The sequence below is a fragment of the Carassius gibelio genome, chromosome B6 (genome assembly GCF_023724105.1).
Source record: "Carassius gibelio isolate Cgi1373 ecotype wild population from Czech Republic chromosome B6, carGib1.2-hapl.c, whole genome shotgun sequence".
Taxonomy (NCBI): domain Eukaryota; kingdom Metazoa; phylum Chordata; class Actinopteri; order Cypriniformes; family Cyprinidae; genus Carassius; species Carassius gibelio.
The window spans coordinates 4,912,541-4,926,977 of record NC_068401.1 but is presented as its reverse complement, the minus strand read 5'-3'; the positions used below and the strand labels follow the sequence as shown (position 1 = coordinate 4,926,977).

Genomic DNA, 14,437 nt, shown 5'->3' with positions numbered 1-14,437 from the left:
ATATATATATATATATATATATATATATATATATATATGTAATTTTAGTTAAGTAATTGTAAAACACAAAAACCTGTTGAAACTTGTATAAATCAAGATCTCTACATTCCAAATAATATTACACGCCTTAAACCACCGTGGATTCTCATTGGCTATCGTAAGAGCAAATTAACACGCCCACTATGGATTATTTAGAGCGATAAGGCGGGGCATATTTCGGCCAATGAGAAATGAAAGCCTGCGTTATCTCATGAATATTACAACAACCGGTTTGTACAACGCTTATATTCAAGTTCACATAACAAGTTTCCTCCTTCTTCTGCACTCACTCAGCTCCACAGCCGGGCTCAAGACCAACCCATATCAGGCTTACCTAACGACAACACAGCAAAATGTCAGAGAAACTTCCATTCAAAGTTGGTTAGTATACGTTTATTTGATTATTGACTTCGGGTAATGTTCGATGCTGTTCTGCACAAAATCACACAATCATGTTTTTGCCGCCAGTGCTAATGAACTAATTCCACTCTAGTGGTTTCCAATAAGCTCTCTTATTGACTCTAGATAAAGCGTACGATTGTCTGCAAAAGGGTCCTGGGGTGTATTTTTGGTCGAGCATGGATTGTTGCAGATCTCGCTAGTGCTTATGTATCACATGGCAGTAGAGGCGTCATTGTCAGCGCTGCCTTGCACAAGGCGCAATATTTCAATCCCACCCCCATAAAATCACTCTTCGCGCACTTAATATCTTTAGTTTTTCATTATAGCCATTTTGTGCTTGCTCAGAAAGTATTTTATACGATTTTATCTCTAACACCTGTCAAACAAGCTAGCGTGGTCCCATTCGGAAGACATGAAAGAGAATGTTTGGAAGTTGTAGTTTTTGCGTGCTTTGTAGAATATCCATGTTATGAGATTTCCTGCACTGCTGGACAACATTTCCCATAATGCAGTAGTCAAACGCGCCGCCACTTTTCGTTGATCGTAGTCATTCATTTTTGCGAATCGGTTCTTTTGAACAGTATATTGAACAGTTCATAAAAATATAATCTTTACGTAATCACGTGGACCCTGACACTTCAACTTTAAAGTAAGGAAACGTTTGAATGGGTTTTTAAATCGTGTTTTATTAATAGCTGTTATAGTATGCATCATCTCACTTAGAACATATTCATTTAGAGCCTAAATGTGATTTGCATATACATTAAACAATATTAAACTAAATTATTGACACTTAAAAAAAAACAACAACAAAAAAAAAAACACAGCTTTTCGTTTGCATGATAATAAACGCCATAACAGTCTTAAACGTTTCCAATTTATATCAGTTAAACCCTCTGGTTCACTCGAAGTGGGTTCGTGAATCATTTCAATCGATTCATTGAAAAGGTCCAGTTCAAATGAACGGTCCCTTCTGCTCGCGTTTGAACAAAAATGCATGTTAGGAGCTAAAACGGTGTACTTTGAGTTGCGACAGATTAAACACACTTAAGTTCATATCTTCACTGTTTTTACGTCGCATTTAGTCACACGTCAGCATGGTCGGGACTTGGCACCTGTCTCTCAGGCACTCTCAGCGTCTGTTGTTGTTTTTTTTTAGCAAACTTCTCCGATGTTCTCCGTGCAGATAAGGCAAAAGTAATTCAATAGTAAATCCATCTGGACTTAGCTCCCTAGTCTTAAGAGATCGGAGTTCAGTTTTTCAAAATCAGTTAATGAAATGTCAAAGTGCACCAGTATTGCACTCTTATGAGCACTCTTATGAGAGAAGGGATTTCTTTTGGGTTGCCTACTGGTTGTTAAGTGTGCATCTGAAACCGAGCACCATCTCCTCAACCAGTTTAAAACATGTTAGGTATGTGGTTTTGGGTGTCAACTGTTGAATTCCTATTCTAGATGTCCATATATGAGACTGACACTTTAAAGACCACTTAAACTTTCATGTTATAATGGGATTTGTTGTTACTATGTAACTGCTTTCAAATGCATTAGTGAAAGTTTACATAAGCTGTAGAAGTTTGACTATTTAATTCAATCATTCTTTTTAGTTTCCTGAATTTAGCATTTGTTTTTATGCTTAATCTGTTGTCATTTTCTCTGTCCAGCTGATATCAGCCTGGCTGAGTGGGGACGTAAAGCCATCGACATAGCTGAGAATGAGATGCCGGGTCTGATGAAGATGAGGGAGCTCTACGGTCAGACCAAACCGCTGAAGGGCGCTCGCATCGCAGGCTGCTTGCACATGACTCTGCAGACCGCTGTGCTCATTGAAACCCTGACCGCTCTCGGAGCAGAGGTGAGGATGCAAAGGCAAATCCATTAAAGTTATTTCTCCAAAAGAAATAAAAAAATGAATATGAAGTGTCGGTATGGAAAATAACTGCATTAGCATTCTTTGAAATGTCATCTTATAGCTGCTTTAAAATTCTTCTTTCAAGTAAACAGTGACACCATTTTTCAGTTTGGAGCAAAATGTTTCTTTAAAACCATTAAAAGTAAGGTTTTAAAATGTTAAATTCAACAATTACTGAATGTGTAGTATTTCTTTGCTGCTTGTGATGTCGCTATATGGTTTTCTTTTTATTGTTGCAATAAATTGAAACTTTCCTTCAGTAAGGATGCATTAAATTGATCGAAAGTGATCGTAAAGTCATTTGTAATGTTGCAAAATATATCTGTTTTTTACTTTCTATTCATCAAGGACCCTGAGAAAAAGAAATGGTTTTTCGGGGGGAGTAAATATGAAGGGGCACAACTGTTTTCAACATTGATAATCATAAGAAGTGTTTCTGGTTCAACAGATCAGCAAATTAGAATGATTTCTGAACGATAATGTAAGACTGGAGTAATGATGCTGGAAATTCAGCTTTTCTATCACAAGAATAAATTGTATCTTAATTAGTGCTGTAAAATGATTAATCACATCAAAATAAGTTTTTGTTTACATAATGTATGTGTGTATATTATGTATATCTAAATACACTCATGCATGTATATTTAAGAAAACTGTTACATTTATATATTAAATATAAAAGCCACAGTGCTTTGTTTGCAAAGAGACCGTATAGTTTCTTCACCTTTTTCTTGCTCTTAGATGCCTGAACCTGATATCTGACTGAAATGCATTGCTCTTCTTATCCCCTATTTCCTCTGGAACTTCCCAGCCCAAGGCCATATTTTATCTGAGAAGTTATGAAGCTGATGTATGAAGTCTGTGCACATGTGTCACATGCTCTCATTCCTTCTCCTTGATCTGTGTGTGCTCCAGGTCCAGTGGTCCAGCTGTAACATCTTCTCCACCCAGGATCATGCAGCAGCAGCCATTGCTAAAACTGGCATTCCAGGTAACAGGTGTTGGTGTGCTGGACTGAATGCCCACTGTTTGCTCTAAAGCTGTGTAATCAAATCTAGATAAGGAGAACATCCAGCTTAAAGCATCTGCTCCATGCAGGGTAAACCTAGATTCAGCACAAATGGGTTTAATCTTTAGATTTGACTCAACATGTTTGAAGGACTAACATGCAAGAGCACGCAGGTAAAGAGAACTCTATCAACGTCATCATTACAGCTTTCCCATGCCATTTTTAAGCACTAAAACCTTTATTTAATGGATACAAGCTAAATGATTTTTAGTCCAGTTTTACATGTAAAATGCCTATTTTAAGTCTCTTCTCAGGCAACTTGCAGTGCTCCCGAAAGCATAAAAATACACCGGTATTATATTACAGTAATACACACAAAGGGTGAAATAGTCTGGTTTTTTAAATTAAATTGTTTAATAGTACTTTTGAGTATAGAATGAACAATACATATGTTCTTGGATCTTGTTTTTGTTTATCTCTGATCCCAGTGCATTATGAGATTGCCTCTCCACAAAGGATAAGCCTAAATACAGAGCTGGCTAAGAACTTGGCCTTAAGAAGGTGTTTAAGTTAGCAGCATAATTATGCTGAAAGCGTTTGTTATTGGGAGCATGACTATGATTCATTAAAATGCTGCTTACTTGCTCACTAGGTTGTGGAATAGTCATATATTAGTTATTAGTTCAATTTGAATGTTAGATTAATAGTTTAGACATTTTATACATTGGGTTATTGAGACTAAATTGCAGAAACAGCTTATATGTTTGAATTTAGTTTTATTGCAGACTTGTATTGATTAACCAAAATATTCAAATATTTATTAACGGCATGGTATTATCTGATATCTCAGTGACCGTAGCATGAATAACATTCACAAACATTTGATGTCAGTATTATATATATATATATATATATATATATATATATATATATATATATTTTTTTTTTAAAAGTCTAATGCTTACCAAGGCTGTAAATATTTGATTTAAAAAAAAATCTGTAATATTTAGAAAAATATTATTTCAATATAAAATAGATTTTAAACAATTTATTCCTGTGATGGTAAAGCTGAATTTTCAGCATCATTACTCCAGTCTTGGAGTAAGGAACATTTCTTATGTAATTCTTATCATATTATTAGTGTTGGAAACAGTTGAACATAAAAAAAATAAAAAAATAATCAGTTTGATTGAAGGTTTGAATAGACGTTTCAAAAGAACCGAATTTATTTGATCAAATAATAAATCTTTCACGGTCACTTGTTTAATTTAATGTATCCTTGCAGAATAAAAGTATAAATATCATTGAAAAACAATTATTGACCCCAGACTTTTGGACTTGAATGGGTGACTTTGCATTAATCCATACTTTTCTATTGTTGGAAGTAATATAGTTTTATAGAATTTCATGTTTACCTATTAGTCTCATTTAGTTTTCTCTATTTCGGTTTAGTTTAATTTCTATTAGTTCTCATGCATTAGTCTTTTGTTGATTTTGATTGCTTTCATGGTCCTCATTTGTAAGTAGCTTAGGATGAAAGTGTCTGCTAAATGACTAAATGTAATTTAGATTGATGACAGTAGGTGGTTGTTACTTGCATCCAATGCTTATGTTACAGCGTTTCTCAACTAACTCTTACACCAGCTAGAAAATAATGCCTCATGAAATCTATCAAACATATTTAGAGCTTGCTGTGGTTTGGAAAAGAGCAGATTTTCAGCTTTTGAAAACATTGTCCACTTTGCACCTTATTTTGGCAAAAAAGCATTTACTTGTAACTTCCTGCATTTACATTTATTAATGTAAAATAACGTTATGTTTATTTTTATGTGAGGCAGGTAAATATAAGATAAACGTGACTTTGAAAATAACCACTTAAACTTCGTAAGCCCAGTGACCAGTTCATCCTTTTCAGTAATATTTGCAGCAGCTAGCTACACCGTTATATCCATGTCTAAGGTGCTGTGTGTGCTGTTTTCTAGTGTATGCCTGGAAGGGAGAGACCGATGAAGAGTATGTGTGGTGCATAGAGCAGACCATCTACTTCAAGGACGGTCAACCTCTCAACATGATCCTGGACGACGGTGGAGACCTGACCAATCTGGTGCACCAGAAATACCCCAAACTGCTTGCAGGTATGATGTTTGTTCTGTCACCTCCTCACCCTCTTCCTCGACAGCCAGAGGTCATGGAGAGTCATACAGACTAGAGGTCTTCACAGTGCACCCGAGACCCGTCGACCCCGGACCCGACCCGGGACCCGTACGGGTTCGGGTCTATATTTTAAATCATCAGCCGGGTCCGGGTCGGGTCCGAATCTATTACCTCGGGTCCCGGGTCTGTTTAACATTGTGTGTAATACCCGTGCGATCGCCGATCGGAGTCATCGGACTCGAAGAACATCCGGCCGTGATCAAAGACTGCTTGTGTTTTTTGTAACTTGCAACTTGTAAAATTAGGAAAAGAAAAGAGTGAGCCAAAAAAAGTAATCTCTCTCTCTCTCTTGCTCGCACACTCAGAGTTAATATACAAGTGCACGCACGGTATTAATGCTTGCAGACTTGACACACTCATATTTAATATATTTCAAATCAGCAACACAATCTGAGGTGAACTGTCACATGAATGTTTTCTATTACGCTCAAATTGCGTTAAAGCATTTTAGGTTGATACAGCTAGCACGCATGTGCAGTCTCAAGCGAATTTCATGTTTCTATGGCAACCAGTGAGGGACACTTGGACTGCCAAACCGCGTTTTACATTTTCTCCCATTTTTATGATATTATAAATGAACCGTTAAATCTTAAAGTTTTAGTGGTTCAGATTCAAACTCGATGCAGAGCAGAGAGCACAGAGATCAGATGATAGTAAATAAATAATGTCAGCGGCCATGGCATTGCACGAGCGATCATTATTATAGTTCAAAAGGCAAACAGTGTAATTAAGTTATTATGCGAATTAACTCGAGTCAGAATGTACATGTGCACAGTAGTATTTGTCATCCGTCACCGTGACATCAAGTGGACTTTTGAAGCTGAAATGAGTGGATTCAGCTTGGACTTGGAATAACGAGAGGAATAACATGAATAACTTTCTTGACGGAGGATTGTAATGCATCACAGGCAGTCAGGTACAAGGAAGAGAGACTACGGCTCTTTAAATTAGGTAAGACAAAAAGCTGTATTCTTCGCAACAGGTTTATTGACTTGTAATAGCAATTTAAGGTGGAATATGTGAACGTCGGGTCCAGTCGGGTCTGTGTCTTCCTGGCGGGTTCGGGTCCAGATTTCAAATGATATACGGGTCCGGGTCGGGTCCGGGTAGACATTTCTCGGATCTACACGGGTCCGGGTCCAGCTTTTGAAATATTAGACGGGTCCGGGTCGGTTCGGTGTAGTACATTACGGGTCTCTGTCGGGTTCGGGCACGAATTTTTGGACCTGTGAAGACCTCTAATACAGACTACTCGTATAAGTACAGTTTCATTTCATTGCCCCAAAGACTATCATTGTATGGATTTTAATGGCTAGTAATAACCGTAAAGGTGATTAAAACTGTGCATGTACATAAAAACATTGCTCAAATGCATGCACTAAAATATATTGTGTAATTCGAGATCACATAAAGCACAAGCTGATATGTTCCCCTTTTTTTTCTTTTTTTTTTTTAATGCACAAATAAATGTGAGCACAGTGCACTTATACACCCTGGCTCCATCACTGCTTCTGGCCTGCTTATGCTTATAGTTTAGTTTTACTGTACTGTTGTTTAATGGCCACTAGATGGCAGACCTATGCGCGATCTAGCTGTTCCCTTTTTGATTAAGCAAGGAAAGTATGCATTATAGCATAATATTAGCAGTCTTCTAAAACTGAAAATCATAGATTGTGATAGTTACCCTAGAGGGGAAAAGGGCAAGTATTTGCTGTTGTATTTGACAGGGAGTAGAAATCATGTGGTGTTAGTTTTCGCCTATAAATGTTGTCAAATTTTAATAGGTCAAATTTATGAGGCTGTTCTTTTTGACCTCTGACCTTTTGGGAGGGTTAAGAATCTGGTCTGGTAACACAAAGGCCAGCTCTCTGATTCTACGCTGTGGCCTGTGAACTGAAGAACTGTTAACATAATGCTTTTAAACAACGTTTCTAACCGAGTGGATTCCTCCTCATGTGACTCTGAAGACTGGAGAAATGATGCTGAAAATTCAGCTGTGCATTACATTAATAAATTACATTTTAAAATACAAAAAAAATAGAAAATGCTCATTTGAAAGTGTAATGATATTTCATTAAAATAAACAGTATTAGTGTTTTTACTGTATAAGGTGCGAGTAAATCTTAACAAAATGTTGATTTCATGATTTCAGACTTTTGAATGTAGAGGTAAACTTTTAAATATGAAAACTGCATGATGGCAGTGTAATGAAGAGGAAAAATAAACCCTACAAGACCCCCTACTATTGTGGGCGAACGTAGACCAATTACAGTCCATAATTTATATACTTATTTATAACGGACCATGAAGAGATGCAAAATTAAGCAATGGGAAAATGTTTTTCTATGATTTTATAGTTTGTTGTTATTATATATATATATATATATATATATATATATATATATATATATATATATATATTATTTTTTTTTTTTTTTTTTTTTTTTTTTTTTTTTTTTTTAAGCATATGTTTTATTAAATGTAAAATGTTTTTTAATTGCGTTTAGTATTCTTTAGCATTGGGAGTGTGATATAACAGAATTAAAAAGGTATTCAGTCATCATAAATGACTAGAGAAGTCATATAACATTTAGTAAAATGTACCGGTCAGGAATAAAATAGATTAGACAATTTATTGATTTTTGTTTCATTTTAATGTTTACTAACATTATTACTTAAAGTACTGCCTCTGACATGTAAGCTAAACAATAAAAGTTAAACTTTCATTCACATCTTTGCTTTTACTGTGTCCAGTTTTAGCATTGACCAGAATGTGTTTTCTATTTAACATAATGGCTTGTATTTTAATATATATATATTTTTTTTTCATTTCATATGCACGGGAGATGGCACACATCACACAGCATCAAACGTAATAACTTAATAGCCAGTTTCTCTGTGAAACCGCACAAAAATGAAGACCTGCAGTGACTTTCTCCTCGTATTTTCATTTCGTGTGGTTTAACACCAGAAGTGTTTCCACATGGAGTTATGATCATACTTTTGGCTTCCAAGATATAGTGTATTTTCCACTAAAGCTAAAGTTGTTACAAGATGTTTGACAGTCACTGATCTTTCCCTGAGTAGATGCTTGTAATGTCTTGATTTGATTCGGTCATCAGTCACACCAGTGAGGGTCAAGCTAATCTATGCAAAAATCAAATTTGTCTGCCTACTAGTAAGACCTATGCATTGAGCAGGATTCTCTGGGCCTTTAACATTTGCAGAATTGTGATTTCTCTCTCAGGAATCAAGGGCATCTCTGAGGAGACCACCACAGGAGTCCACAACCTCTACAAGATGTTGAAGAAAGGGGAACTGAAAGTTCCTGCCATCAATGTCAATGACTCTGTTACCAAGGTAAACTTCTTATTTCCAGCATATAATACCATTACATGTTGTTCGCTGTCATCATTAGATGGTCTGTTTCGTTCACCCTTGTTAACAAATGCATGATTCTAATATTATAAGGCTGTTGTAAATAAAAGTATTGATTTGAGAACAACTTATTCTCCCCTTCAGAGTAAATTTGATAACCTGTACGGCTGCCGCGAGTCTTTGATTGACGGCATCAAGCGCGCCACAGATGTGATGATTGCTGGGAAGGTGGCAGTGGTGGCCGGGTACGGTGACGTCGGGAAGGGCTGCGTCCAGGCCCTGCGAGGGTTCGGTGCTAGAGTCATCGTCACAGAGATCGATCCCATCAACGCTCTGCAGGCGGCTATGGAGGGTATGTTAGTGTGTGTTCCTTTCCTTCTCGGCAAAGATCAGACGCCCATATTAAATGCAAATAAAGTGTCTATTTTTGTTTCAGATAGCTTTTGTGAAAATAAAATGTAAAAATATGAGAATCATCATAATTCATCATTCAGTTTAACTCCTATATTGATGTAAAAACAAAACATACTTATTCTGACCCATGCTTATTAAAATATATAAAGGTTTCTATTGATTTGTGTGTGTCTGATTGCCTTGCCTTTGGCTCTTGTTACTCAGGCTATGAGGTGACCACCATGGACGAGGCCTGCAAAGAAGGAAACATCTTTGTGACAACCACTGGCTGTGAGGACATTATCCTTGGCAGGTTAGTAATGCATTAATCAAACATGAACCAACTAACAGATGTCAAGCTAGAATGTGTGGTACTGCATTTTGTGTCCCCCTTGAGAACTGGGAATATTCTATTTCCGATTTCAATTCCGGTTTTGTAATGATACTTTTAGTTGTTTTAAGATGGACCAGATGGAAAATATTTCAAGAACAAATCTTGTAGCAATTTCAGCAGCTTTTTGCCCAATGACGAGGTCACATTTGCTCTCAACAGGGAAGTAATAAATCCAATATTATTTACGGTATAAAAGGTTATTACTCAATCAAATTTACTGCATCTAGCGACATTTATGTCTTTATCTGGCCTTAGTCTCTCAGGCTTAGTTTGTCTCCTGCTATGAAATGCCTACTTTTCATGATCCGATCAAATCTACATGTATGAAATCAAGTTTATCTATCTATCTTATCAATCTATTTGCATATATTTGTGTTGTCAAACAATTAATCTCATCCAAAATAAATTTTTCATAATGTGTGTGTGCTGTGTATGTGTATATATAAATACACACACACACACACACATATTTTAAAATTATTTATGTATATATTAATTTATATTATAAATATATAAAAAACATTTTTCTGTAATATATACATGCATGTCTGTATTTATATATACATAATAAATATAAACTGTACACACACTATGTAAGCAAAATCTTTTTTGATGAGATGAATCGCTTGGAAGCATTAAATTATATATATAATAATATTTTAGTGCTTCCAAGCGATTCATCTCATCCATAAATGTGTATGTATGTATTTGATGCATAATAATTGAAATGATAATGATGCTTGTTTTACTAATTACTTCTGTTCAGATGTTTTTTCTTTCTTGTTTTATTTAAAATATAATTTATTCTTCTAGTTGCAAGTGTCATGATTCTACAGAAATAGTTCTAATATGCTGATTGGCGACATTAATAATTTCTTATTGTCATATACATATTTATAACTCGAACATGCACATTATAAGTTGAAAACGTTGCTTTTTATCATTGTAATGCACCCTTATTAATTTCCGTTAAAAAACAAACAAGTAGTGTATTCATATTTTATATTACACCTTCAGGGTGTTCGCACTCCAGCATTCAAACAGCTTAACTCATCTGACAGCTTTGCTAAAAAAAAAAAAACGTAAAAAAACCTGAATTGAATTCTCACACTGTACGCCAACTGCATATGAGCATGTCATCCGGCACAGCGTGAAAGTTAGTCAACAATGAATCCTTTCAACATGAAGTGAAGTGGGGTTTCTGTTCGGAACAGGCAGGGAGATTCATGTGTGGTGGAAGGACCCCTAGGCCTGCGATCAAACACACACAGCCTGAGATCTGGCTTGAGCCCGCTACATGCAGTGCTCGCTGGAGTTTCGTGTGTGTATGTGCGCAGGGTTAGAGGCGGAGGTGAGCGGGCTGATGGGGTGTGGGCCTCTGTGATAAATGGCCGGGATGAGGACACGCAGGGGCCAGTGGAGCACAGCTGCTGTTTGGGATTATCTACAGATGTGAGAACTGTCTTAGATTCTCTGGAAGATTTCAGAGCTGATGGAACATGTTTAAAGGCTGGCAATCTGCATGTGTCTGTCTGGCACCAGTTAAGCAAATGCAGTCCAGAAATGGTTGAGGTGAAATATTTTGAACCTACATTTTTGCTTCAGCCTTGATTGCTTAGAAACATAATTGCCCACCTCTCCTCAAAAAGCCGCATGATTTGAGGCATCATTCGTTGGCTGAAGAATAAAAGATGCAGGACGAGTTACTTGTCAAATGTAATATTACGGTTGGTGGTTTGTATAAAATGGAAAGGAAAACATCACAAATGTATTTAATGTTGGTACCACATGGTTGAGCGTTGTTTTAGATTATTGTTCTTGTAGTGGATTTGTTTCGGCTTTTACTTGTGAAAAGGCCTTTTGTAATCAAAAATGCTTTGACTAGAAATGTTGCTCGTCTTTGTCATTTGCTCTATCAGGTAGTATAAACATCATGTGGTTTTTTTTTTTTTTGTTTTTTTTCTCTCTCACAGACACTTTGAGCAGATGAAGGACGACTCCATAGTCTGCAACATTGGCCACTTTGACTGTGAGATTGACATGAAGTGGCTCAATGAACATGCAGCGGAGAAAATTAACATCAAACCTCAGGTATGAGATTAATGACTTCAGTGTTGTTAATGCATGTTTGATGTTGTTTTTTTCATTTTTTTTTTTTTTTTACACTACACTTTATTTTAAGGTGTTCCTATTACAGTGTATGTATACATTTAAGTACTGATTAATATTAATTAACTACATTTACTTACTACTTTATGATTATGGTTTGATTTAGGGTTACTTGCATGTAATTATTGTTAACATAATAGGTGTTACCAAATTATAAATACTGAAATTATATTTTAATAATTTAGTAATTATTTTAAAAGAAAGATCAAAGATTAAAGTTTTTACTTTTCAATAAATGGTTTTGTATTTTATTTGTGACCCTGGAGCACATTACCAGTCATAAGGGTACTGTTTTTTTGTTTGTTTTTTTTATAGAATTGTACATAGAAAACATTATCTGAAAGCTAAATAAATACATTTTCAATTGAAGTATGGTTTGTTAGGATCTGACAATATTTGGCTGAGATACAGCTATTTGAAAATCTGAGGGTGAAGGAAAAAACTAACGGCCTGCTTTCTTCTGACCCATGATGTTTAACTGTGATCTGACTTTGACTAACTCTGCACTCTTTTATTCAGGTTGACCGTTACCGCATGAAAAGCGGCCGTCACATCATTGTTTTGGCTGAGGGGCGTCTGGTGAACCTGGGCTGTGCCATGGGCCATCCGAGCTTTGTGATGAGCAACTCATTCACCAACCAGGTCCTTGCCCAGATTGAGCTGTGGACCAACACCAGCAAATACCCACTGGGTGTTTACTTCCTGCCAAAGAAGGTACAGTAGCTTCATGTAAACTTTTATTGCAGATACAGGTGCTATCATTAATATGCACATTATCTATGAATCTTTTCTGATGTAAAAGGTCTCCAAGCTTCTTTCAAAACAAGATGCAGCTGTTTTGCATGCAAATCGAAGAAGCGAAGCTTAACAGATGGTTATCAGAATATATGGGATGTATATGTTTCACTCATTTTGTGTTTTTTGCACGTGTAGCTGGATGAGGAAGTGGCTGCCGCACACTTGGACAAGCTGGGCGTCAAACTGACTAAACTGACAGAGAAGCAAGCCAAATATTTGGGTCTACCGCGCGAAGGTCCTTTCAAAGCGGATCACTACCGCTACTAAGTAGCTTTGACCAATTGCAGCTTCAGCTGTGGATGAGGACAGACTTCAGGGTCATTGGCAGTTGTGCCAGTTACCTTCACGGCTATAATAGTGTTTAATCATTTCACACTCATAACGAGTGCCTGCAAGCTCTCACCAACGCCTTTTTGCATTGATATCAAGTTGTCTTGTTTGCATTCCCTGTTATATCATACGGTTATGTTAAAAAACAACACACAAAATTCTTCCATTTGGACAGTTATTTGATGCCCCCTCAATAAATGAACATGCTGGGACAGTTTGGTTTTCTCCATGTCTTTCTTTGAAGTCTTTCCAGTCCGTCAGGTAACTAGAATTGAGTGAGGCTTGCCTGTTTTGGCCATGCATACTTTTGGGAAAAAAAAAAACAGTGTAATTTCTCTGTAAAAAGGATGTGAGTTTGAGCGGTCTGGGTAGCTTGTCCTGTTTTATTACACCCATTCAAGAAGACCTGATGAAATAAATGTTCATTTCAGCACATCATTAAGAGACTGGTTCTCAACTGGTCAGATCCTGAAAAATGAGTAGTGATTTATCAATATTGCTATTGCTCATACCTGAGCTTTAGGATTTGAAGCCCACGTATTATGCTTGAGTTGTTTTGTCACAGACTTGAATGATTGATCGAAGGAATATAATTGATGAAACTTGAGATCTTGCAGAGATTTGAGGGAGGGTGTTTTTCATTCATTGAAATAAAGCTACCATAAAATGTTACATGGAAAAACCTTGAAACTTGCTTAAGTTGAACTAAAAAAAATTATAATAGACTGAACTAGACTAATTAAAATTAAATCGAAAAAACATGCACACAAAACAACTAAAAACTCTAAATGTATATAATTAAAGCTACTAAAACTACTAAAATTCCTAATAATATTAATAAATACTGTAATTGTTTATAAATTCTAAAATAATACTGGTAGTCAAAAGACAACATCCTAAAGACAATTTATGTGGGTTATGCAAAGACAAACTACTCATTCACTTTAGTAAATGTGAACTCATCTTATGGACAAAAGGATTCCTGTAGTTTCTCAGACGACACGCCCACAGACCGTTGGCTAAACGTCTGACGCATATGGGACACAAAAGTGGAAACACTTCAGAAGTGTCGAAGTCGTCATCGGATTAGTTAAATTATACAGGATTTCTGAGAGACGTGTGTGTCGGGTTCTGTAACGTTCCACCTGAAAACAAAATACTGTGGCACCAAACCCCTTCACAAAAGAAAGCCATCGTGTTTTACAACTGTGACGACGAGCACTTTTCAGGATTAACTAAATGCCGGATATTCAAAAGTATGTCAAAAATGTAAAGTTCGCAGCACAGAATCTTTAAAATAAGTCCTAGAGTTTTACTCACCACTCTGTGACATTTCTGTGCCCCCTGAAATGTGCACTGAACGAAAAAAACTGTGATTGGTTGTTTGACATCTCAGTCA

The 14,437-nt window shown here is 36.4% G+C and overlaps 1 protein-coding gene across 1 annotated transcript; it reads left to right on the top strand.

The window, feature by feature from the left end:
* The first annotated feature begins 254 nt into the window (after positions 1-254).
* On the top strand, positions 255-13,252 carry LOC127960067 (adenosylhomocysteinase B). The gene is made up of 10 exons (XM_052559615.1): positions 255-420; positions 2,106-2,296; positions 3,269-3,344; positions 5,345-5,497; positions 8,824-8,936; positions 9,099-9,306; positions 9,573-9,660; positions 11,715-11,832; positions 12,430-12,624; positions 12,844-13,252. The coding sequence occupies exons 1-10, from the start codon at positions 393-395 to the stop codon at positions 12,973-12,975; spliced, it is 1,302 nt and encodes a 433-aa protein (XP_052415575.1). The 5' UTR covers positions 255-392; the 3' UTR covers positions 12,976-13,252.
* The last annotated feature ends 1,185 nt before the right edge of the window (positions 13,253-14,437 follow it).

Coding starts and splice junctions, on each gene's coding strand:
- LOC127960067 (XM_052559615.1), top strand. CDS start 393: ATGTCAGAGAAACTTCCATTCAAAGTTG. Junction 421..2,105: donor GAAACTTCCATTCAAAGTTG/GTTAGTATACGT, acceptor TTCTCTGTCCAG/CTGATATCAGCCTGGCTGAG. Junction 12,625..12,843: donor TTTACTTCCTGCCAAAGAAG/GTACAGTAGCTT, acceptor TTGCACGTGTAG/CTGGATGAGGAAGTGGCTGC.